The sequence below is a fragment of the Mytilus galloprovincialis genome, chromosome 9 (assembly GCF_965363235.1).
Source record: "Mytilus galloprovincialis chromosome 9, xbMytGall1.hap1.1, whole genome shotgun sequence".
NCBI lineage: Eukaryota > Metazoa > Mollusca > Bivalvia > Mytilida > Mytilidae > Mytilus > Mytilus galloprovincialis.
The window spans coordinates 27854848-27882753 of record NC_134846.1 but is presented as its reverse complement, the minus strand read 5'-3'; the positions used below and the strand labels follow the sequence as shown (position 1 = coordinate 27882753).

Genomic DNA, 27906 nt, shown 5'->3' with positions numbered 1-27906 from the left:
TTGATTTCAACAAAAATTGTATATATGGGGTTCTTTGATATATGCTTAATCTAACCATGTATTTAGATTTTTGATGTTTGAGCCCGGTTATCAGATTGGTCCACATTGAGGTCTAAAGGGTCCAAAATTGAACTTTATTTGATTTCATCAAAAATTGAATTCTTGGGGTTCTTTGATATGCTGAATCTAACCATGTATTTAGATTTTGGATATAAGACCATAATAGGTAATGTCCAATTTAAAATTTAAAGTTTTTAAGTTTAAGTTCTTAGACCACATTCATTATGTGTCAGAAACCTGTGTTGTGTCAACTATTTAATCACAATCCAAATTCAAAGCTGTATCAAGCTTGAATGTTGTGTCCATACTTGCCCCATTGTTCAGGGTTTGAACTCTGCAGTCGTATAAAACTGTGCCCTGCGGAGCATCTGTTTTTTTTTTTTTTAATTTTGTAACCCTGCTGTTACTCAAAGAAATTCTAAAACCAAATTAATTAATTATTCTGGATAAAGAATTACAGCATCATCTCCCCAATCTAACCCTTTCTGCTCCTCATATTAAAAATTCTAATCTTTCACCTTTTGAGAAGATAAAAAATAAAAAGTACCCCAAAACACCTCAATCTCCAATTTCTATAAAACAGGCTAAAGACAGATGGTATGGTGATCAATAAAACATTTGACTATAGATTGAGTCACCTAAACTCCCCTTGTTTGACCATTTTTTTTCGGATATATTTTTTACAAAAGGTTCTTTGTGTCTAATCTTACCTTACAGCCTTACAAGACATAGCTTCAGGACACTTCTCCACATAACTGTGCTTATCCTAAAGGTCTTTTAAGATACCAATGAGCATAAAGGTTTTACCAAAATAGTAGTTTGAATTCATCTCTATAATCCGATCAACTGTTAAATTAGTTAAGGTCATAGCTAGTGAAAGGTTATTTAAAGCAAGTGCAGTGTACTATAAAGTTATTATTATAATAACATAAAAGACTGTATTAACTTAATTACAACCCATGATGATTTGAATTCCACACCAAAGATTGATAGTGTATATTATATGTTTTTCTTTACAAGTACATGTATATCATGTATATCAATTGTAATAAGGCAAATGAAAGGTGTCAAAGTAATTTTTGAAATATTGCTATGATAAGGTCCAATTCAAGTTTTCAAATTATCTCTTTAATATAAATTGACGATTGTTACAATGTTGTGTTTAAAAGAATATTTCTGTCACCCTGAGAAAAATGTTTTTCTCTAGAATATGTTTTTCTTGAAGTTGTGTAAGGGAGATAATTGTCCAATTTGTGTAAAAATAATCAAATTACCTCCCATGGAATCTTATTTACAGTATACTTTTACTTCACATATCTATTTTAATGAATGTTACATGTTTTAGTTAGAGTTGATGTCTGTTTCATAGAAATATAGAAAACATTTTAAAAAGTCAGGCCACACTTAAAAATATTTTGGTTTGCCCAAACCCTACCAAACATTGAGACAGTGGGTAGGTAGGTAGGCATTTTCTTTTTTTTGACAACAAGAAATTTAAGTATCAGATGTCTATTAGTCTTCATGTCTATTTGAATAAAAAAAATATTTTGAGTAGGCAGCTATTTTCTGGGTAGGTAGAACCTATTCTTTTTTATAGCCTCACAATTTGTAAAAGTCAACCATTATACTTATAGGTCAAAGTAGGTCTTCATTTAAATGTCTATATAATTTTGTATGTGATACAGGTAATAAAGTAAATAGGGCATAAAACATCAATACATGTAATAATAAATAATGATATAAATATTATAATATAAATAGCATTTTTTTTTTGCTATGGAACTCAGAAATAATTCATAGAAATGAATGCTAATCCCCTTTACATTAGAACAAAACCAGTAAAACAAGATGTCTTGTTTAAAATAATTTTTGTTGGGCTCTGGTATTAAGAAATGATTCATAGTAAAGAATGCTTAATTCCCATAGTCAAATAGAACTAGTAAAACTAGATATGTTTTGTCATCTCCAGATAGCGAGGTAGCTCAAATGTCTGTCCCAGTTAAAAAAAGGCGACTAGGTAGTGACTATTCATCACCACTCCTCCTTACAACCAGCAGCATACATGTAGCATCAGAAGGTAGGTATCAGCTGCTGGGAGTATTATACACTGATTATTTACATGTTTAGGACATACATGTAGCATCAGAAGGTAGGTATCAGCTGCTGGGGGTATTATACACTGATCATTTACATGTTTAGGACATACATGTAGCATCAGAAGGTAGGTATCAGCTGCTGGGGGTACTATACACTGATCATTTACATGTTTAGGACATACATGTAGCATCAGAAGGTAGGTATCAGCTGCTGGGGGTGTTATACACTGATCATTTACATGTTTAGGACATACATGTAGCATCAGAAGGTAGGTATCAGCTGCTGGGGTATAATACACTGGTCATTTACATGTTTAGGACATACATGTAGCATCAGAAGGTAGGTATCAGCTGCTGGGGTATAATACACTGATTATTTACATGTTTAGGACATACATGTAGCATCAGAAGGTAGGTATCAGCCGCTGGGGGTATTATACACTGATCATTTACATGTTTAGGACATACATGTAGAATCAGAAGGTAGGTATCAGCTGCTGGGGTATAATACACTGGTCATTTACATGTTTAGGACATACATGTAGCATCAGAAGGTAGGTATCAGCTGCTGGGGGTATTATACACTGATCATTTACATGTTTAGGACATACATGTAGCATCAGAAGGTAGGTATCAGCTGCTTGGGGTATTATACACTGATCATTTACATGTTTAGGACATACATGTAGAATCAGAAGGTAGGTATCAGCTGCTGGGGGTATTATACACTGATCATTTACATGTTTAGGACATACATATAGCATCAGAAGGTAGGTATCAGCTGCTGGGGGTATTATACACTGATCATTTACATGTTTAGGACATACATGTAGCATCAGAAGGTAGGTATCAGCTGCTGGGGGTATTATACACTGATCATTTACATGTTTAGGACATACATGTAGCATCAGAAGGTAGGTATCAGCAGCTGGGGGTATTATACACTGATTATTTACATGTTTAGGACATACATGTAGCATCAGAAGGTAGGTATCAGCTGCTGGGGGTATTATACACTGATCATTTACATGTTTAGGACATACATGTAGCATCAGAAGGTAGGTATCAGCTGCTGGGGGTATTATACACTGATCATTTACATGTTTAGGACATACATGTAGCATCAGAAGGTAGGTATCAGCTGCTGGGGGTATTATACACTGATTATTTACATGTTTAGGACATACATGTAGCATCAGAAGGTAGGTATCACCTGCTGGGGGTATTATACACTGATCATTAACATGTTTAGGACATACATGTAGCATCAGAAGGTAGGTATCAGCCGCTGGGGTTATTATACACTGATCATTTACATGTTTAGGACATACATATAGCATCAGAAGGTAGGTATCAGCTGCTGGGGGTATTATACACTGATCATTTACATGTTTAGGACATACATGTAGCATCAGAAGGTAGGTATCAGCTGCTGGGGGTATTATACACTGATCATTTACATGTTTAGGACATACATGTAGCATCAGAAGGTAGGTATCAGCTGCTGGGGGTATAATACACTGATCATTTACATGTTTAGGACATACATGTAGCATCAGAAGGTAAGTATCAGCTGCTGGGGGTATTATACACTGATCATTTACATGTTTAGGACATACATGTAGCATCAGAAGGTAGGTATCAGCTGCTGGGGGTATAATACACTGATCATTTACATGTTTAGGACATACATGTAGCATCAGAAAGTAGGTATCAGCCGCTGGGGGTATTTTACACTGATCATTTACATGTTTAGGACATACATGTAGCATCAGAAGGTAGGTATCAGCTGCTGGGGGTATTATACACTGATCATTTACATGTTTAGGACATACATGTAGCATCAGAAGGTAGGTATCAGCTGCTGGGGCTATAATACACTGATCATTTACATGTTTAGGACATACATGTAGCATCAGAAGGTAGGTATCAGCTGCTGGGGGTATTATACACTGATCATTTACATGTTTAGGACATAGATGTAGCATCAGAAGGTAGGTATCAGCTGCTGGGGGTATTATACACTGATTATTTAAATGTTTAGGACATACATGTAGCATCAGAAGGTAGGTATCAGCTGCTGGGGGTATTATACACTGATCATTTACATGTTTAGGACATACATGTAGCATCAGAAGGTAGGTATCAGCTGCTGGGGGTATTATACACTGATTATTTACATGTTTAGGACATACATGTAGCATCAGAAGGTAGGTATCACCTGCTGGGGGTATTATACACTGATCATTAACATGTTTAGGACATACATGTAGCATCAGAAGGTAGGTATCAGCCGCTGGGGTTATTATACACTGATCATTTACATGTTTAGGACATACATATAGCATCAGAAGGTAGGTATCAGCTGCTGGGGGTATTATACACTGATCATTTACATGTTTAGGACATACATGTAGCATCAGAAGGTAGGTATCAGCCGCTGGGGGTATTATACACTGATCATTTACATGTTTAGGACATACATGTAGCATCAGAAGGTAGGTATCAGCTGCTGGGGGTATAATACACTGATCATTTACATGTTTAGGACATACATGTAGCATCAGAAGGTAAGTATCAGCTGCTGGGGGTATTATACACTGATCATTTACATGTTTAGGACATACATGTATCATCAGAAGGTAGGTATCAGCTGCTGGGGGTATTATACACTGATCATTTACATGTTTAGGACATACATGTAGCATCAGAAGGTAGGTATCAGCTGCTGGGGGTATTATACACTGATCATTTACATGTTTAGGACATACATGTAGCATCAGAAGGTAGGTATCAGCTGCTGGGGGTATTATACACTGATCATTTACATGTTTAGGACATACATGTAGCATCAGAAGGTAGGTATCAGCTGCTGGGGGTATAATACACTGATCATTTACATGTTTAGGACATACATGTAGCATCAGAAGGTAGGTATCAGCTGCTGGGGGTATTATACACTGATCATTTACATGTTTAGGACATAGATGTAGCATCAGAAGGTAGGTATCAGCTGCTGGGGGTATTATACACTGATCATTTACATGTTTAGGACATACATGTAGCATCAGAAGGTAGGTATCAGCTGCTGGGGGTATTATACACTGATCATTTACATGTTTAGGACATACATGTAGCATCAGAAGGTAGGTATCAGCTGCTGGGGGTATTATACACTGATCATTTACATGTTTAGGACATACATGTAGCATCAGAAGGTAGGTATCAGCTGCTGGGGGTATAATACATTGATCATTTACATATTTAGTATATCAATTAACTCACAGTATATTATTGCAGATTTCTGCTGTATTTGGAAACCTTAAAGCCCGTTTTACTTGATATCTACTAGTTACTCATTTCTTTCTGATTGAGAACACATTAGTTTATCAGTTTTGATTGAAATTTATGTCTGTTTTTCAAAGAGATAAAAAATAATATTCTATAAGAAGTAGTATATTTAAAAATTATATATATAAATATTTTACCCATTACAATTTATATACAAAAATTAAAAAAGATACCCTACCTTAAAACATGATTGAATTACATATATATATGTTTAAAGAATTAAATGTGAACAATTTCGATGATATAAGTTGAATATGAATATGAAAGGATTGGAAGTATAATGTTTATTATACTTATACTACACATACTTCATACTAGCAACCTTTCTATTGTGATAATCTTAAATTTTTTGTCAGAAGTAAGGTTATATCATTAGGCAATTTTGCTTCAATATATCACATTATTCATAGGCTACATTGTATCTTATCATAAGGTACACTGTGTATATGGGGAAAACCCTAAATAAGATTAATTGACTTAGAATTTTTGTCAAACAATTAAAATTTTGTAGGATTTATTTTCTGATTATTTCAGACTATAGAAGTTTACATCATCAAAGTGATAAAAAAAATGACTGATAAGAGAGGCTTTTTGTTGAATTTAATAGGTTTTGAATTTCAAACCTTTGACTATGCTTGAATTATAAAAATGTAAAACAGAATTTATAAATACATTTTAAATATGCATTAAAAGAACTTGTATATTTGTTTTCAGTGAATCTGTCAGACCATTTGTCAAGTGTTAAACATGTTATATTGGTATTATCTGGTAAAGGAGGTGTTGGGAAGAGTACAGTGGCTACACAGTTAGCAGTAGGATTGAAACTAAAGGGCAAAAAAGTAAGATTTAGTATATACTTATATTGATGGTGATACTTTTATAACATTCAGTTTTATTGTTTGTATTCATAGCTAACTGCCAGCCCTTCATTGGCACTATGTTTAGTGCAAGTTTAGTAGAATGACCATTCATAGGTTTGAAAAGGAAAATACATAGAATATCTGAGATCTAGGAGCATAAAAAATCTACACTTGATCTAGGAGCATAAAAAAATCTACACTTGATCTAGGAGCATAACAAATCTAAACTTGATCTAGGAGCACAAATCATCTACCAATGATCTTGGGGCATAAAATCCAAAAAGAACTTAAACAAACAAAAATCGTAAACAGATTATTTAAGTGGAATTTTCAACTGTTGTTCTAGTGCAATTGTGTAATTTTATTGTCTTGTCTGAGACAAAAGTCCATAGGGATGGCAATCTTAAAGGGGCACTAGCTCATTGTAGCTACGAGATATATAAAAAATCTAAAGTTTGATTTTTTTTTGTTCAATCAATAATGAAAGTGAAATAGTGAAATAATTTGCTTTTTGCAGCCAAAAAGGGTCAATTTTGTCAAATTACGCTAAGAAACATTGATAATTAGTTATTCACTTGCAAGTGAATGAGTCGACCTCTTCAAATCCGTATTCATGTGAACTTCAGTTTAACCCCTAGCTAGATTGACAACGCATTCATTGTATGTGTACTGGTTATTTAAAGAAAAAGAATGTCAACAATGAAAGTGAAACTACGGTAAATCATTTGATTACTAATTCGATGCACATAAAATCATTCTTATACGGTTAAAAGCAATAAGAAACATCTATTTTTAATCTATAAAATAAAATCAAACAGACCTATAAAAATACAATTGCACGTGTTGGTTTAATCTATTCATATCTTTATTGATGTTTACATCGCTTATATGGTCATCTGAGGTCAAATCGATAATTAATTAGATGGCGTCTGGACTAAAATACACACGAAACGAACCTATATATTATTTACCCCATGCTCTGTAAACTGTTTATTTTAGACTTTTGATAGTTTGGATAAATGTTTTACATTGTTATAAATCAAATATGAGAATTTGAGTCAAATCAGTGACCATGAATTTGACAGCTAGTGCCCCTTTAAACCAAAAATATAAATGTATAAAGCTTTATATATCAAAAGCTTTATGATATATTTTAAATGCTTCATACCTTGTGTGTTGGTACATTGATTGTGTGACGAAGTTTCCATCTGTTATATGTCTATTGTCTTTGACCTTATTTTCATGGTTCAAAATGAAATTCTCTTATCATGAGTAATGGGATACCAATATTTGGTATATACGTTTCTTGCAAGGCCTACATATCTGTCAGGAAGGGTTCACCTTACCTCAACTTCATTTAGAGGGTCAGTGATTATGTTTCAAATATCAACAATGAGATGAACAGCAGTAAAAGCTCTGTTCCTTTGTTTTTTGTGTGTTTCTTGCTGTGCATGTACTGTTAGTGTGTCATACATGGATTCCCCATATCCTTTCTTTTTTGTATGTTTCTTGCTGTGAATGTACTGATAGTGTGTCATGCATGGATTCCCCATAACCTTTCTTTTTTGTATGTTTCTTGCTGTGCATGTACTGTTAGTGTGTCATGCATGGATACCCCATATCTTTTTTTTTGTATGTTTCTTGCTGTGCATGTACTGATAGTGTGTCATGCATGAATACCCCATATCTTTTCTTTTTTGTGTGTTTCTTGCTGTGCATATACTGTTAGTGTGTCATGCATGAATACCCCATATCCTTTTTTTTTTGTATGTTTCTTGCTGTGCATGTACTGATAGTGTGTCATGCATGAATACCCCATATCTTTTTTTTTGTATGTTTCTTGCTGTGCATGTACTGATAGTGTGTCATGCATGAATACCCCATATCTTTTCTTTTTTGTGTGTTTCTTGCTGTGCATATACTGTTAGTGTGTCATGCATGAATACCCCATATCCTTTTTTTTTTGTATGTTTCTTGCTGTGCATGTACTGATAGTGTGTCATGCATGAATACCCCATATCCTTTCTTTTTTGTGTGTTTCTTGCTGTGCATGTACTGTTAGTGTGTCATGCATGGATACCCCATATCCTTTCTTTTTTGTATGTTTCTTGCTGTGCATGTACTGTTAGTGTGTCATGCATGGATACCCCATATCCTTTCTTTTTTGTATGTTTCTTGCTGTGCATGTACTGTTAGTGTGTCATGCATGGATTCCCCATATCCTTTTTTTTTGTATGTTTCTTGCTGTGCATGTACTGTTAGTGTGTCATGCATGAATACCCCATATCCTTTTTTTTTGTATGTTTCTTGTTGTGCATGTACTGTTAGTGTGTCATGCATGGATACCCCATATCCTTTCTTTTTTTAATTCAATTTAGTTATTGCCCTTCAACATTGAAACTAATTTTCATTATTGTGACAATAACTCCTTGTAAATGCAACTCCTCTGATACCCATTTATAGATACGTTCATGCTTGGATGGATTGTTCACCATCATATGCAGTTGACCACATTATACTCTCATTTGGTCTCAACACTCCTACAGAATTATGTGACTGACTTTTTTTTAGTATTGTGACAATTACACTGAATGATTACAACTCCTCTGAGACCATTTGTCAGAAATATCTAATATTTAGCACTACTGTGTGCAATCTTTGTAAGTTGAGCAGTTTAACCATTTTTAACCAGAATTTTATAAGGAAAAATCGATTATTGCTTTGTGAATGTATAGTAGGGGGCGGGCTGCTGGTGGCTGCCAAACAGTATCTGTTAGTTAAAATGAAGAGGCTTCTACAAAAAAAAAATCAAATTTAAATATATTGTTTCCTGTGACTAAATGAAGGTAAATTTCATTTTCACAATTTTAGCTGTTCACGTTGTTGAGTTATATACCTTTCAGGAGCCAAAAGTGGTATTTATTATATGATTGAGTTATTTCTCTTTGAACAGATGGTTAATTATATATATATATAAAATTTGATTACAATAAGTGTTTTTGAATAACTAGCACCTGTTATCAGATACCAAAGCATGTGGTAAATAGTAATCACAGAACTATAATCAGAATGATAGATTTATTTGAAAATTTTCTGTTTCCTAAGTTTTGTTGATAAGCTCTGTAGAACAGTAAAAATATATAAAAATCACATTTCTTAGACTAATCAAAGTGTCATTTGTGTTTTTTTTTTTTTATGTTGCCATTATATTTGATAAAAAGAATATTTAAATGTGTTTTAACAGATTGGTCTATTAGATGTAGACCTTTGTGGTCCAAGTGTGCCAAAAATGTTTGCTGTGGAAGGCAAAGATATTCATCAGTGTCCAGAAGGGTTTGTTACATAATTAATTAAACAATGATAAAATTACTGGCAATTCATTTGTTCTTCCCTTTTAACAATTCAAAAAACTATGTCTATTTTGTGTAAAATTTTGCTGTCTTTCATGTCTCAACAAAATTTTCCTCATGATGAAATAAAGCCAGCATTATCTATACCAAATCAACACATTATATCATGAAATTGCTCTTATCTTTCTCATCAAACATTTTGAACTTAGACTCAGTCAATTTAGAGATTGAGTTCAATGCAGCTGCTAATTATTAAACTAAGATTTTTTCCAAAAAATGAAGAGGTTGACCTAAATGTCCAACAATGAACAAAGTAACTACTGTTCTAGAGAAAGTTTTTATTCTTAACAGACAAAAAGTAGGAAAAGACAGTGACAAGAATCTTGAATTGAGACAGGTACAAATGAAGTAGTTATGTGTGTACTAAACTCTACATTTATCTTGATTACCTTGATTTATTGATTACTCAAGATACAATTGAAATATTTATAAATGAAAATGCTTCCAAAAAAAGTGATCACATGTATCAGTAAATGAATTTAATTATGAAGATATTACAGAAATTTAAAAAAAAAAACACTTTTTAAAAAACTAATACATGTACATTTAAAATATTGCAGTCACTGGAACCAAGATCTCTCCAAATGTTTCATATGTTTGCATATAATTTCATGCTTTCTTTAACCACTTGAAAGTAGCGATTGAATTGATTTGATTTTTGTCACACTAGGTGGTTACCTGTTTATGTTGATAAGGAACAACAGCTAGGTGTCATGTCAATAGCTTTTTTGTTAGATGGTAAGGACGACGCTGTTGTTTGGAGAGGGCCAAAGAAAACAGGTAAGTCATTCAGCGTAGAAATAATATAATCATTTACACATTAAAGATATTTAAGATCAGATCATAGATTCCATTCTTCTTCTATAGTCCCCTTCCTCAATGCAGCGAGGGGGACATAGAAATATGTGGTGTACATCACCCTGTCTGGTGTTACATACATTTCTTCATACTTTAAAGAGAATAAACGGTATAAGAATTGGTTTATAAGAATAAGTTATTAATAAATGGTATTTCATGTTGGGTTTCTTGACAAAGTGTCCATACAATATATCGTTCATTAATGTATATAGATGGAGAACTTGACCTTGAACTTGTATAGTTTCTAGGAAAACTAAATAAATATTAGATTGATGGTTAACTTCTTAAAGTCACTTTACCACATGATATAAAATCAAGGGAGTATGGTATGATTGATCATGAGTCAACTTCCATTTAATTTAAAGAATAAGGATGTAATAAACTACCATTCTTTTATTTACATTGAAGAAAAGAAATAATCTATAGTAAGCTATAAAACACTGTGAGATAACAAAAATGTGAAACTAAAGAAATAATGAATGACTCATGGCTATTTTTGGCTACCAGTTTATAGATATTATGGTATTTCCTATCTATTGTCATGTATTGGTGCTATTTTGTTCCAGCAATGATAAAGCAATTTCTGAGTGATGTTGTATGGAGAGATATTGACTACTTAATCATTGACACGCCACCAGGAACATCTGATGAACATCTGTCTGTTATTGATAACCTCAAGGCTTATAATCCAGACGGAGCTATTCTTGTTACATCACCACAAGTATGTATCATGCTCCGAGGCCTTTGTGCTTAAGGTCTGATCTGTGCATTGTGGTTTTTTTTTTCAAACCTTTCAGTAGTTACAGCTGCTGTTACTTCAAGTAAGTTTCAGAAACAATCAAATCAGCAATTTGAGGAAGCACAACAAAGTCATTGAAAGTGTAAACACTCAATACCACTTCGGTCAGATGAATTAACTTTATTTTAAAGCCATAAGAAACGAGTGAGTGGTGAAAAAAAATGTTTATCCAATTCTTGAACCAATGCATGTACATATCGTAAACTAAGTCCTCTGTGCACGATTTTCTTATTTTTACACAAATATATCGTATAATCGTCAATTTTTTTTCTCTCTGTCTGTTATGATTTAACAAATATGGCTGCTCATTAAATGCCGTGTTTTGAAGCCGAAGTTTACCGATTGTCACCTTATAGTAAACAAATAACAAAAAGCATGGGTATTGAGCACGCGTTTAACATGTACAATCAGATATTTGTTTATTCTAATGACAGATCCATGCGTATTGCGATCACTGGATTTTTACGAGGAGTGTTACGCTCAGGTCACTATGCATGTGGAAAATATGTCGGCAAATTGCTCCCTAGAAGGAAGCAATTAAAATAAATAAACTTCTTCTTAATGTGTACAAATTAAAGAATTTCTTCAGAAAAAAAAGTATATGTACATAAGTTGTATAATGAAAACTATCCATTTAGTTATAAAAAACATATGCATATTTTTTTTTAATTTGAGGTTTCTTATGACTTTAAATTCCAGTACACAGCAATTAAAATGTCATAATTCATATAAATTTGCAGTGGTGCTCAACCAACAAAAGGCATTATATGTTGTGATATATAGTAATGATTGTTGACTCACTAATCCAAACCAGATGCTCCACAGGGTGCAGCTTTATACGACCGCAGAGTTTGAACCCTGAACATTGGGGCAAGTATGGACACAACATTCAAGCTTGATACAGCTTTGAATTTGGATTATGATTAAATAGTTGACACAACACAGGTTTCTGACACATAATGAACGACAACACAGGTTTCTGACACATAATGAACGACAACACAGGTTTCTGACACACAATGAATGTGGTCTAAGAACTTAAACTTAAAAACTTTAAATTTTAAATTGTACATTACCTATTATGGTCCAATATCCAAAATCTAAATACATGGTAAGTTTCAGCATATCAAAGAACCCCAAGAATTCAATTTTTGATGAAATCAAATAAGTTCAATTTTGGACCCTTTAGACCTCAATGTGGACCAATCTGATAACCCGGCCCAAAAATCAAAAATCTAAATACATGGTTAGATTCAGCATATCAAAGAACCCCAAGGATTCAATTTTTGTTGATATCAAACAAAGTTTAATTTTAAACCACGATTTGGACCAACTTGAAAACTGGGCCCATAATAAAAATTATAAGTACATGTTTAGATTCAGCATATCAAAGAACCTCAAGGATTCAATTTTTGTTGAAATCAAACAAAGGATAATTTTGGACCACGATTTGGACCAACTTGAAAACTGGGCCAATAATCAAAAATCTAAGTACATGTTTAGATTCAGCATATCAAAAAAAACCAAGAATTCAATTTTTGTTGAAATCAAACAAAGTTTAATTTTGGACCCCAATTTGGAACAACTTGAAAACTGGACCAATAATCAAAAATCTAAGTACATGTTTAGATTCAGCATATCAAAGAACTCAAAGAATTCAATTTTTGTTGAAATCAACCAAAGTTTAATTTTGGACCCGAATTTGGACCAACTTGAAAACTGGGCCAATAAACAAAAATCTAAGTACATGTTTATGTTCAGGATATCAAAGAACCCCAAGCTTTCAATTTTTAAAATCAAACTTAGTTTAATTTTGGACCCTTTGGACCTTAATGTAGACCAATTTGAAAACGGGACCAAAAATTAAGAATCTACATACACAGTAAGATTCGGCATATCAAAGAACCCCAAGTATTCAATTTTTGATGAATTCAAACAAAATTTAATTTTGGACCCTTTGGGCCCCTTATTCCTAAACTGTTGGGACCAAAACTCCCAAAATCAATCCCAACCTTCCATTTATGGTCATAAACCTTGTGTTTAAATTTCATAGTTTTCTATTTACTTATACTTAAGTTATGGTGCAAAAACCAAGAAAAATGCTTATTTTGGCCCCTTTTTGGCTTGTAATTCCTAAACTGTTGGGAGCTAAACTCCCAAAATCAATCCCAACCTATCTTTTGTGTTCATAAACTTTGTGTTTAAATTTCATTGATTTCTATTTACTTATACTAAAGTTATTGTGCGAAAACCAAGAATAATGCTTATTTGGGACTTTTTTTGTCCCTTAATTCCTAAACTGTTGGGACCAAAACTCCCAAAATCAATCTCAACCTTCCTTTAGTGGTCATAAACCTTGTGTCAAAATTTCATAGATTTCTATTTTCTTAAACTAAAGTTATAGTGCGAAAACCAAGAAAATGATTATTTGGGCCCTTTTTGGCCCCTAATTCCCAAACTGTTGGGACCAAAACTTCCAAAATTAATCCCAACCTTCCTCTTATGGTCATAAACCTTGTGTTCAAATTTCATAGATTATTCTATTCACTTATACTAAAGTTATAGTGCGAAAACCAAAAGTCTTCGGAAGCGAACAACGACAACTTGATACCAATATACAACCAAAACATTTTCAATTTTTGCGGTCGTATAAAAATGACTCTGTTATTGGACGGCTGAGGAGCAATTGAGTGTAGTTTTCTATATGTTATTTTCTTGTTTTATGATCTATGGTATCTAGCCTTTTAATATTTATTACTAATTTTAAACAAGTAATTTTCCTGAAAGTAGATGCTTGTTTTGGGCCCCCAATTCCTAAACAGTTGGGACCGTCATCCCCAAAATTAATCCCAAATTTCCTTTTGTGGTATTGAACCTTCTTATAAAATTTCAAAGAGTTCCATTCACGTCAAATAAATTATTCCACGATGTTTACTCCCACAAGTAGAAGGTTTGGATTCATTTTGGGGGTTATGATGCCAAAAGTTTAGGAATTAAGGGCCAAAAAGGAGCCAAAAACAAGCATTTTTGTAGTTTCTGGACAATAACTTGTATGTAAGTGTATGGATATATCTGACATTTTACCACAAGGTTCCATATCACAAAAGGAAGGCTGGGATTGAGTTTGGGGGTTATTGCCCCATTCATGCAGGAATTAGGTGCCAAAAAAAGGGCCAAAAACGAACATATATCTAGTATCCAGATAATAACTTGTGTTAAAGCGTATGGATCTCTCTGAAATTGTACTACAAGGTTCCATACTACAAAAGGAAAGACAGAGGGGAATCAAAAAGTTTTGGGAGGAATATTTTTAAGGGGTTCAATTTTTTTTCAAATTTTTTATGAAGTTTCAAGAAGAAATCTTTAATTGCACAGTATTGCGCAATAGGTTTGTAAGATTTTGATATTTGTTTTGTGTCAGAAACCTATATCATGTCAAAAATTTGATAACATTCTAAATTCAGACAGTATCAAGCTTGAATATTGTGTCCAAATTTGGCCCAACTGTTCAGGATTCAACCTCTGCGGTCATATCAGGCTGTGCTTAGCGAAGCATTTTATTTTACATGAACTAATTGCTGTATTTAGAGTAACATTTTTTGTTAATTATTTATGGTAGGTCATGATTTTAATGGAAAGAAGCAATTCATTAGAATTTAAACTATCTTAGCTTAAAAGACTATAGAAATATTTAAATAACAAATGAATATACCATTTTCTGATTATGAATATACAATATTAGAAATGAATTAATAAGAAGTGATGACATTGCAAATTTACACGTTTTTTTCAGTTACTATAACTTTTTCATTTAATTTCATTGAATCCTAATTTCTGTCTTTTTATTTGATTACATATAGTTCAAGGTAACAGAATCTGAGGAATTCTTTATTTATACACCAAAATGAAGATGACAGTACATATATATATTAGTGTTGTCAAATCGTATACTTTTGCATAACCGGTTACTCGTATAATCGTTTGACCGATTAACCGGTTAACCGGTAGTTTAAGTTAATGTTTGAAGGTCTTATCAATAATACCCTACACATCGATATAAGAAGATGTGGTATGAGTGTTGGTATGGATGTGACTACATTCCATCCAAGTCATACATTTACGTTTTTATAATACGATGAATTGAAGTTTGACTTTAATAATCAAATACACGGTCTCAACTATGGCGTTTGTACTAACTTCAAATTGAAAAATGAAAAACAAAACGTCTTGATCTCGTAGTATTGAATATGTCTGAAACCGATGATTCTTCCATTTAGTCTTGTTGTCTCCAAAAATAATGTGAGGTGTTTCAATTAAAATTGATTAATCCTGATATTCGTACCATCAAATATACATTGATTACATTCACGTTGGTTTGCTTTTTACAGTTTTGAGTTAGCATTTAGTTTAAAGTATGACAAGGACTTGCACGACGGAGATTGCACTTTCAGATGTAGTTCTGCACAATGTAAGATCAAAAATGAAATAATGAAGTAAATCGTACAACTTAATCGTATTACCGATTAAAAGTTACTGTTAAAAAAACATGAAACTAATTATGTTTCCTTAAAATCTTGCCCCGAGCTGAGAGACAAGTTCGTAATTAAATTTTATACGACCGCAAAAATTTAAATTTTTCGTCGTATATTGCTATCACGTTGGCGTTGGCGTCGTCGTCGTCGTCGTCGTCGTCGTCTTCTGAATACTTTTAGTTTTCGCACTCTAACTTTAGTAAAAGTGAATAGAAATCGATGAAATTTTGACACAAGGTTATGACCACAAAAGGAAGGTTGGGATTGATTTCGGGAGTTTTGGTCCCAACATTTTAGGAATTAGGGGCCAAAAAGGGCCCAAATAAGCATTTTCTTGGTTTTAGCACTATAACTTTAGTTCAAGTGAATAGAAATCTATTAAATTTTGACACAAGGTTTATGACCACAAAAGGAAGGTTGGGATTGATTTTGGGAGTTTTTGTTCCAACAGTTTAGGAATTAGGGGCCAAAAAAGGGCCCAAATAAGCATTATTCTTGGTTTTAGCACTATAACTTTAGTTCAAGTGAATAGAAATCTATTAAATTTTGACACAAGGTTTATGACCACAAAAGGAAGGTTGGGATTGATTTTGGGAGTTTTTGTTCCAACAGTTTAGGAATTAGGGGCCAAAAAAGGGCCCAAATAAGCATTATTCTTGGTTTTAGCACTATAACTTTAGTTCAAGTGAATAGAAATCTATTAAATTTTGACACAAGGTTTATGACCACAAAAGGAAGGTTGGGATTGATTTTGGGAGTTTTTGTTCCAACAGTTTAGGAATTAGGGGCCAAAAAAGGGCCCAAATAAGCATTATTCTTGGTTTTCGCACAATAACTTTAGTATAAGTAAATAGAAATCAGTGAAATTTAAACACAAGGTTTATGACCACAAAAGGAAGGTTGGGATTGATTTTGGGAGTTGAGGTCCCAACAGTTTAGGAATTAGGGGCCAAAAAGGGGCCCAAATAAGCATTATTCTTGGTTTTCGCACCATAACTTAAGTATAGGTAAATAGAAATCTATGAAATTTAAACACAAGGTTTATGACCATAAAACGAAGGTTGGGTTTGATTTTGGGAGTTTTGGTCTCAACAGTTTAGGAATAAGGGGCCCAAAGGGTCCAAAATTGAACTTTGTTTGATTTCATCAAAAATTGAATAATTGGGGTTCTTTGATATGCTAAATCTTTCTGTGTATGTAGATTCTTAATTTTTGGTCCCGTTTTCAAATTGGTTTACATCAAGGTCCAAAGGGTCCAAAATTAAACTTAGTTTGATTTTAACAAAAATTGAATCCTTGGGGTTCTTTAATATGTTGAATCTAAAAATGTACTTAGATTTTTGATTATTGGCCCAGTTTTCAACTTGGTACAAATAGGGGTCCAAAATTAAACTTTGTTTGATTTCATCAAAAATTGAATAATTGGGGTTCTTTGATATACCAAATCTAACTGTGTATGTAGATTCTTAATTTTTGGTCCCGTTTTCAAATTGGTCTACATTAAAGTCCAAAGGGTCCAAAATTAAACTAAATTTGATTTTAACAAAAATTGAATTCTTGGGCTTTTTTGATATGCTGAATCTAAACATGTACTTAGATTTTTGTTTATGGGCCCAGTTTTCAAGTTGGTTCAAATTAGGATCCAAAATTATTATATTAAGTATTGTGCAAAAGCAAGAAATTTTTCTCATTTCAGATTTCATAAATAAAAAGAAAATTTCTTCAAACATTTTTTTGAGGGGATTAATATTCAACAGCATAGTGAATTGCTCAAAGGCAAAAAAAAAATTTTAAGTTCATTAGACCACATTCATTCTGTGTCAGAAACCTATGCTGTGTCAACTATTTAATCACAATCCAAATTTAGAGTTGTATCCAGCTTGAATGTTGTGTCCATACTTGCCCCAACCGTTCAGGGTTCAACCTCTGCGGTCGTATAAAGCTGCGCCCTGCGGAGCATCTGGTATATTGTTGGATTAACAATACCGATCAATATACTGGAAAATTGATCCATCAAATTAATTACCACAACGACAATTTTTAAAGAAAACACAACTATTTAATGATTTCAATACAAATTTATATCAAATTTATTAAAATTGAAAAAAAGTCCGGTTAACCGGTTAGAGTTTTTGGTATTCGGTATTGGGTCATTCGAACGGTTAACCGTTGACAACACTAATATATATGCAATTGATGATAAGACACCGAGGTGAACAGATGTGTTTTCATGAGCTCCATCTCGTTAACAAAATGGAGCTAAATTTCTTGTTGTATATGTGAATCAAAATCATATCAACATTGTTTATTGGAATTATTAGATATTAAGACAAAATGGATTTCAATTCTACATTTGTGAACAACTTATTTACATCTTTTTCTGGTGAATTTTCTGGATTTGAAAGTGATGACTATAAATGCTACCTAAACAACTGTGATCTATACTCAATTGAGGACTGTACAGATAGAACATTGTCAATTGTTGTTAATTTTAGCAGTGAGAAAATATACTTTATTTTTGAAAACATTATTTTTCAAAATTATGACAGAAATTTGTTCATTCAGAAAGACAGGAACGGATTTGTATATAATTTCATTTATGAAGGAAATAAAGTTGTGATTACACTATACAGTTCGTCTGCAACACTTCATATTCAAGGAAAAGGATGTGGGAATTGGTTCAATGAAGAATTTAGTGTTTTAGGAAAACAATTACACAATGAGGTAACATATTTCCAAACTTCTTTAATAGAAAATAATGCTGACCAGATGTCTACTGGAAACCTTTTATAAGAGTCAATGATAAGCTTTGACAGTTCAGTAACAGACCCAAAGTTATTAGTAACAGATATGTCAAACACTCTGATAACATCAACCCCAATTAGAAACTCGTCTGTAAACAGTACTTTTCGTAATCTACAAAATCTAGATCATTACAACCTAGATTTGCAACAAGAAGTAATCGATTTAAAACAAATGGTTGAATCAATTATCAAAACAATCCATTCAAACAAGCAGGATCAAAGTCTCCTTCTTTCAAAAACTGTTAATTCGTCAACACAAACTGTTAGTACTCAGACAGAAGAACAGGAAAAGACACTGAAGACCCGGCATACTTCGATGCACATTGAATATAGAACTGTTTCCACACAGATCTACCAACCCATTGGATCTGAAGAAAAACGTTTTGACCCTCCTCCACATAATGTAGTAGACTACCAACCAAAACCAAAACCTCAAAAACCTGAATCAGGTAAAACAGAATTCGGACCAACAGATTACTCAAATGACAATACTGTTCCAATTCCCAATCGTTTCACTGGTGAAAACAACAAAACCACACTAATAATTGGGAGTTCCATTTTAAAGGGTATTCAACCCCGTGGACTACAAAACACTGAGGTATGTACCAACAGAGGAGCCAACATAGATAGACTGATAGATGTACTACAAAAGAAGGATATGTCAACATACAGAACAATTATTATCCATATTGGTGGAAATGACTTAGATAATGGTGACAATCTCCAAAGCATAAGAGATAACTACGAAGCTCTTTTATATTTACTGAATTTCAAATGTCATCCACATTGTAAATTTGTAGTTTCTGGAATTCTACCCAGAAAAGGACTTAATATGCATAACCCGAATGAAATGCTGAAAGACTTATGTGAACAGTTTAACATACAATTTATTGATCATACAAACATGTTTTATGATAAGAATTACAATCTTTCTTATTCTTTTTTTCATCATGATGGAATTCATTTGTCAAAAAAAGGGACATCAGCGTTCCTAAGATCAGTCAACATGCATGTTAGTATATTAAAGCATACAGTTCAATCAGATAGGTATTGTGTTCACTGTGGTGAACCAAATCATAATTCAAAATCATGTAGACATGGTAGAAAGGTTCTATGTCACTCTTGTAACAATTTTGGTCACAAAGAAAAATTCTGTGAATTTTATAATTAGGGTGATGGCAAAGAAGACAAAGCCCTACACAATCAAATTTTGAAAAATTCTTTTGAAATTTTAAACCACATATGTCAAGAATGTAACAAAATTTCCTGCACATGTAATTGTATTAAGGATTTAGTTTATCAGAAAATAGAAACCAGCTGTTCAAAATCTTTTTACCAATTATCTAAGCATAAGGATGTAATTAATAACTCTGATAAAATGACATCAGCATTAAATCAATTTGATACAACCTCTCAGCAGGTACCAGACCTATCCATATCTTTGCCATCTCAAGTTTCTCAAGACATAATGTACAAAACAAATACTTTTGTAATACAAGTCATAGCCTGGGATACGGCCCAATCTAGCTGCGCGTCGTAAGGGCCAGGTGGGGAACAAATACCATGTGATCGATTCAGTGCCAGTTGACTCTGAATCTAAAGTGAGGCTGAATAAATATTTGCATAAATTTTGATGTTTGATGTAAACCAGCACAATTGGAATCCAATTGACACCTTGGACATGTGAAATCTTAAACTTTTAACTTTCTCACCAGGCGATTGCTGATAAGAATTAACCCTTTTCTGCTTTATACTAATTATCATCATACTACTAATTAGATATGATAACACTATACATCAATTCATAAAGAAAAATAATTACAGTCTAATTTTTACTAATTGATGTTAAACAAGAATTGATTGGATACAGATGTAAAACAAACATTGAGGACAAAATTAGTATTAACCAATCATTGACAGGCAGTACATTGATACACGCCTGGCTATACTGACAAGATTAGCCAGGACCCCAGGCTATACAAGTCACTGAAGACACTTTTAGTATTGAGGATTTTTTTATATTTTTATTTACTTATTATATAATATGTGTATCATGTTTAGGGACTGTGCAATATTTATCTGAGGGTGGGGCCGGTGTACAGCAAATATTAAAAAAAAAAAAAACTGTATGCCCCGCCAATATTTATTATAAAAAAAGTTCTTGCCCCGCTTCAATTAATGAAAAAAAAAGTCCTTGCCCCGCTGGAAAAAAAATGAAACACATATATGGAAACATGATATTTTTTAACTAAAATGCACAACATTCAATAATACATGTATATCAGAGTTGATATTTCAACTCAAATGCATTTAATTCAATATTATAAAGATTTTATTTTTGAAGGAAGTCAACTTAGGAGCGCTGTGATTGAATGTAAGGGTACAATATATTTTTTTGTATTTATCTATGAATAATTGCAGTGTGTATATTTACAAAATAAATTTGGTAACCTATTGAAATATTTTCTAGACAATTATTTGAAAAGACTTCCAAAATTTCATAAATTTGGTGTAAAATGATAGTGGGCATCAGACTTCAGTTATTTTATACTATTTTGAAGCTTTTTATAAGTACATTTGATTTTTATCACAAAGAATAAAAATTATTCACTGAGAACAATACTGTGTTGAGAAAAGTGCTGATTCATCATAATAAGTCAAATTGATGGGTACTGATATAAAACTTTATTCTGGGAGTTCAATATTAACTATATTGTATAAAATGCACCAAACTATAGTTCTTTTGTATTTCTTTTCACCTTTCGCAATAAATAGTTCAATTGGAAACACCAGAATTCAAGACGCGACAAATGATATTTGCCTTCTTTGCTGTGTAATTCCCTAATGTATCACTTGGGTATTTCTCTAGCTATTAAAATTGGAAATGTTCTGGTTAAGTTTGTACTGTTTATGGAGTAAGGCAATATTTAATCATACTAGAAGCATTTTCAGCGTTAAAATTGTCCATCTAAGAAAAAAAGAGGCCCACTTGAGGCCAAATTTAGATAGAATTTATATTCTCCTGTGTAAAGAATTTGTTCACATTCTTGGCAATTCATGCAGAAAATATTTCAATAGTGCTTGATTTTGTAGTTTATATCTTTAATTATATCAGGCATACATAATTTTTCATTTTCTACTGTTTGCAAGGACTTTTGTTGGAAATTAATACTCCCAAGGGACATAATTCAGCTTTTTCATAGATTAAGTTGTAATTCTTTTAATGTTTAAGAATTTAATTTTGTCATGTTAAAGATTTATTTAAAATACAATTGAAGTTGTTTTATGTTTAAGCATTTATTACCATATGTTATGTCATATGTTTAATTTTCAAAACATTGTTTATAGTTTTCCAGAATTTTGATCAGAATTTCATTTTTTTTTTATAAATGATTATTAAAAGCATAAACACACAAAAATATATTGAAGCACTGTATTAGGTTATTTTGTTTTAGATTCAATTGTTCTTTTTCTATCAAGTTACTTTTTTCCACAGAAATCACAAATAGTTTTAATCTGTTATACTCTGATTTAATTTTTTTATGCACACACGAAGGGTTTTTAAAAAAGTGTGCGCCCCGCCAAAGGTTTGTTACAAAAAACTTTGCGCCCCGCTCATTAATTGCATGAAAAAAGTATGTGCCCCGTCCATGTTTGCACCGGTCCCACCCTCAGATAAATATTGCACAGTCCCTTATGTGTTATTGACAATACTTATCTTATTGATAAGGATACAGAAAATGATGATCTTGTAACATATGGATTTAACAAATGCAAAGGTCTTAAAATATGTTCCCACAATGTTAATAGATTGGAATGCAAGTTTGATGAGATTAGATACAATCTAATGTCCACTCCAAATCCCCCAGATATAATTGGTTATTGTGAAACTTTTTTGGGTAAAAATACTTCTGATAGAGAAATAGATATACATGTACCTGGATATATTTTACAAAGGAAAGATAGACAATCCGATGGTGGGGGTGGCTGGGCTGTCTACTTAACAGAAACCACCTCCTTTTCTAGAAAAAATGATTTTGAAATAAGTAATATTGAAACTATGTGGTTTGAAGTTAAACCCAGCTATAAGAAATCTTTTTTATTGTGCTTTGTTTATAGGCCACCCAAGTCACTAATTGGTTGGATAGATAAGTTTGAGGATGAGATTAAGATTGCAATGAAATATAATTCAGATGTAATCCTTATGGGAGATTTTAACATAAATTGTTTACAACCCAATAAAATACCACAAAGATGGTTAACTGCTCTAGAAACTTGTAACTTTCAACAGGTAATTAAGGAACCAACTAGAGTAACAAATGAATCAAAAACTTTGATTGACCATATATATGTCACAAGCTTAAGCATGGTTAAAGAGGCTCATGTTTCTAAATATTCTATTAGTGATCACTATCCAATATGTATGACAAGACAAGAGAAATTGTATGATAAAAAACATTCTCATTCAACAATCACTTATAGAAATTTTAAGACTTTTAATGAGCAAAATTATTTAAAAGATTTAAAAAGTGCACCTTTTCAACATATTGAATTTGAAAATGACCCATCTGTTTGTATTGAAATGTGGTACAACATTTTTAATAACATTTTGAATAAACATGCCCCTATTGTGAAAAAGAGGGTAAAAAAAGACAGACAGCCTGAATGGTACGATAAAGAAATCTCATATGCAAGAAAAATGAGAGATAAATATCACTCACTGGGAATGTGGGCTGAATATAGATTCTGGAGAAACAGAACAAAACATATTATTGATAAATCTAAACAGAAGTATTATAATGATATGATAAAAAACTCAAAAGATTCTAAAACACTATGGAAATGTATTCACAGCCTAAATCCATCTAATCCATCAAAACCACATGAACTTATTACAACTGGAGATCATAAAACAACCGATAATAAAGAAATTGCTAATACGTTCAATAATTATTTCACCTCATGTGTTGAAAAATTAAGGCATAGTAGGGCACCAAGCAACTCAAATTTTAATACTCTGACAAACTATGTACAAATGAAATTCTTGAAAAAAAGGCATAATAAATTCATCATTCCTCCAGTAAAAGTTTCAGAACTATTTGCTGAAATAACTAAACTTGATGTTAAGACATCTTCTGGTACTGACAATATAGGTCCAAAGATTTTAAAACTTAGTGCTCCTTTCATAGCATCTTCCTTAACATACATTTTTAATCGAATGATTGATACTGGTATTTATCCATCTGTTTTAAAAAATGCCAAAGTAGCTCCAATTTTCAAATCTGGTGAAAAAAATGTAGCTAGCAATTACAGACCAATATCTGTTTTGCCAACATTATCAAAATTAATTGAGAGACATGTATCGAAACATCTGTATAAATATTTGACAAAGTTTGATATTTTACACCCTTCCCAGTCTGGTTTTAGACCCAACCATTCATGTCAAACTGCCCTCATTAATATTATTGATAAATGGCTACATGAAATGAATAATGGAAATATCAATTTGGCAGTCCTCTTGGATTTTAAGAAAGCTTTTGATGTTGTTGATCATGAAATTCTATGTAAAAAACTTCTAATTTATGGCTTCCATGAAGATACTGTTGATTTTTTAAAATCATATTTGAGTGAAAGAACACAGCAAGTCCATATAAATAATCAGTTTTCTGATAAAAATATTATAATATATTTTCTTATTTCTTCCAGATGTAATACATATGATTGTTTGACAATCTATTTGATATTTTGCAGGCAGTGGCTGTGGGCGATGTAGTTAGAGAGTTAACTTTCTGTAAAAAAACACACATACCAATTATTGGTCTTATTGAAAATATGAGTGGATTTGTATGTCCTCATTGTACAGTAAGTAGAATATGAAAAGATTTGTATTGTCTACTTTGAGAAATAAATCACACATATTTGGGTGAATTTGATTGTGGATAATATTTTTTATGAAATATTAACTCGAATAATTCAAGCCCTTTCCGTGTCTGATTCTCTCCAACACGAGAGCTTGAACTCCTTATGATCATTGGCCGCGTTGCCTGCTCTCTGTGAGAGAGAGCCAATCGGCGGTGATCAGGATAATGAGTCTGCACAACTGTCCTGTAATTGTCTTACCAAACACGTGTGTTCAATTAACACAAATCTGATAATAATTAATTAACATCAATTAACATCAGTTTACATCATTTAACATCAATTAACATCCGGAACTCCTCCTTCTTTAGCTGCCAACTTAGTAAAAAATTCCCATATTGCATAGCGGTGTGAATTTTCCGGTTGACAGTCTTTATACAGGAAGACGTTCGGGCGTTAATGTAGCCTCGTAGATCAGTGGAATATAACGACTGAATTATTCGGGTTAATGAAATATGTGTATAGCATATTTTTTTCTGTCAACAATCTTCTAGAAAAGGTTAGAGTATTTTGTTCTGTTATATAAATGAACACAAGGGACTTTTTTCGTCTTTGTGATGTTGAAAGAAGAAATTAAACAATAGTAATATCTTTTCCTTAGAAAAAGCTCAGTTTTATCATTTTCAGATGATTTTGGCAATGTAAAGAGAATGTGACAAATGGTTTATCTTTTGTTAACAGTTGTCATTCATTTTACAGCCAGTCTTTTCCACAACTAACATTTTTCAAAAGAAAAGTTTAATTAAAACTCTTTAATGCTGGTTTTAGGAGAGTTCTCTGGAAACGTTCACTTTTGTTGAAATATTTTATTTATTTATAGGAGTGTACAAATGTATTTTCCAAAGGTGGAGGAGAATCCCTGGCTAAGAAGTACCATATTCCTTTCTTAGGTAAGTATCTCTTAACTAATCTAAATATGCATTGAGGATCTTAAAGAGTAAATTCCCCCCAAAAAAGGAAAATAGATCTGATGTTCAATTTGTATAAACAAATATTAACTTAAAAATATTATTGTTTTATTCTGCTGGAAAAGTGAGCAAAAATTGATTTTAAATCGCACTACCAATACCACAACTTGAAACTTTGAAAAAGCATCATATTTGTTTTTTCCTTTTATTTTGCTAGATGTGTTGAGACAGGTCCAATTGTTTTTTTTTTCTTTCGGATGACAATATGGTGAAATGCTTCTTTATTCATAAAACAAATATATATGGTATATTTTCTTGTGTTGAAATCGTTAAATTTTCATAAAATTTTGTCAAAGTATTTACTTAGACCCTTTAACAAAAATATTAAAATATGAAAAATTTTGAACCAACCCTTTTGTCAGAAAAAATACACTGGTTATATAGAAATTTGACAAACACCAATTTTGATCATTGAGAAGCTTAATATTCTTTTTACAAAACAATGTAATTAAAACGTTTAGCTGACTTTACAGAGTTATCTCCCTGTAGTGTTAGGTACCACTTTAAGTATGCTAATAATCCCCAAAATCTAATTTAAAATAATGAAGAACTTCTGTTATGTACATAATAGGAACAGGTAAATGTAAAATTTCACCAATCTTGTATGGATAAAAGACACACATTTGGTATATATATGAAAATGTATCTGGTAGCAAATAAAGTATAAAATAGCCTTTTATACAAAATTGTCATTCTGGTGTAAAAAAAATGGACTGGGTCAATTAAAATGTGCATGTACGCAGAAGGGTTATAATTTCTATGAATTTCACATTTACCAGTCTGATCCTCTCAAACTTAATGAGATTTGTTAATGTACGGGTATTAATTATTTTTACAGGATCCATTCCACTGGACCCACAACTAACACAGTGTTTGGAGGAGGGAAAGAGTTTTTTAGAACATTGTAAATCTTCACCCACAGTGACTGCCTTAAACAAAGTGATTGAAAAACTAATATTAGTGGATCGAGATTTTCTGTAGTGTTCTGACTTAGATTTTTCTGGACAATTTGCTGCATTTTATTAATGCAAGTGTTTGTGAAACACAGTATTATAATGCATGTACAACAAAGTAAAATGTTGACAACATATATGTATATCATTTAGGAAATACTAAGATACTATACATGCAACATTTAGATTTTGTATAATATTTTTAAGAAGTTACTGAGGGCTCCTCTATGTTGCAATTAAAAATTCTATAAAACCAAAATTAAATGAATCAAATTTTGTTGTCTTAACATTTCAAATTTTTGAATTGTGGATTAAAAATCAAAATGATGACAGGTAGTTCAAACATACATCTGTACATAATGATATTTCCTTTTTTAAGATCTATTTTATTTCTTTACATTCATCAAATATTGATCACCTTAGTAAATCTTTTATGACAATTAAGTCTAAATAGGACTATATTCATTGGACCATTCTTAAGTAGTCCTCGTAAAAACTGAGCTAATCATACTGGGCATGTTTTGATGAATCCATGTCCAATAACCCTATGATGCCAAGCAGTGTCAAAAAATGTCTCACCCATTCTTCCTAGATTTTAACAATTATAGGCGACTAAAAGAGGGTGTATTCAAACTACTAGAAGTACAATTGTTTAGAAACTACTAGTAGTATCCATTTTGAATTTTTCCGGAGTTCATCATTGTTGCATTTGTTATTCTACTTTTATTTCATTAAAAATGTTATTTGTTTAAAACAGATAAGTGATTTTTTATGTGAGGCTGGGAAACATTTTCTTTACAGGAAAAGCCATTCACCTATCAACCAATTGGGTTGATATCTTACAGGATATCAATTCTATTTGGAACTTTTATGAAGCATATTTATATACTGATACAATGTAATTGTTAAATCAGAAATTGTTCAATTTTGTATAACCTTCTTGGCATTTAACATCTATCAGCTTAAACAAAATAACATTTATATATGAATTAGATTAAATAAGAGACTAAAGTCTTTGGCAGAACATATGCAAAAAAAGATTTCAATGATAAGTGAAACTGAATAAAAATGAATATTAATTTTGTTTCTTGTAATTTATATTGAATCACAACTAGTTTATTGCCTTCACAGAAATGAAAAGTGGTACAGGATTATTTAGATATTTGCTCAATGGTTATTAAGAACATGTGCAATATCATGAATGGAAAGTGAAGATGATAAGATAGTTCATAATATAAAAACTCATTTAATGTTCAGCTAGGTTTCAGTGGATGTTTCATCTTATTGTCTCCTGTA

General features: G+C 32.1%; 1 protein-coding gene across 2 annotated transcripts in view; it reads left to right on the top strand.

Annotated features, from left to right (window-relative positions):
• The window catches only part of LOC143044728 (cytosolic Fe-S cluster assembly factor NUBP2 homolog), a 38717-nt gene extending 11028 nt beyond the window's left edge, over positions 1–27689 (top strand). Inside the window, exons 2-9 of one of the 2 annotated variants that reach the window (XM_076216833.1) lie at positions 2030–2137; positions 6222–6346; positions 9612–9700; positions 10448–10557; positions 11202–11356; positions 24522–24632; positions 25510–25579; positions 26496–27689. In XM_076216833.1, coding sequence (XP_076072948.1) covers positions 2030–2137; positions 6222–6346; positions 9612–9700; positions 10448–10557; positions 11202–11356; positions 24522–24632; positions 25510–25579; positions 26496–26638 — 911 coding nt within the window. In that variant the 3' untranslated portion in view covers positions 26639–27689. The remainder of the gene's footprint in view (positions 1–2029; positions 2138–6221; positions 6347–9611; positions 9701–10447; positions 10558–11201; positions 11357–24521; positions 24633–25509; positions 25580–26495) is intronic. The other variant, XM_076216834.1, reaches the window with a different exon arrangement.
• Positions 27690–27906: the final 217 nt, after the last annotated feature.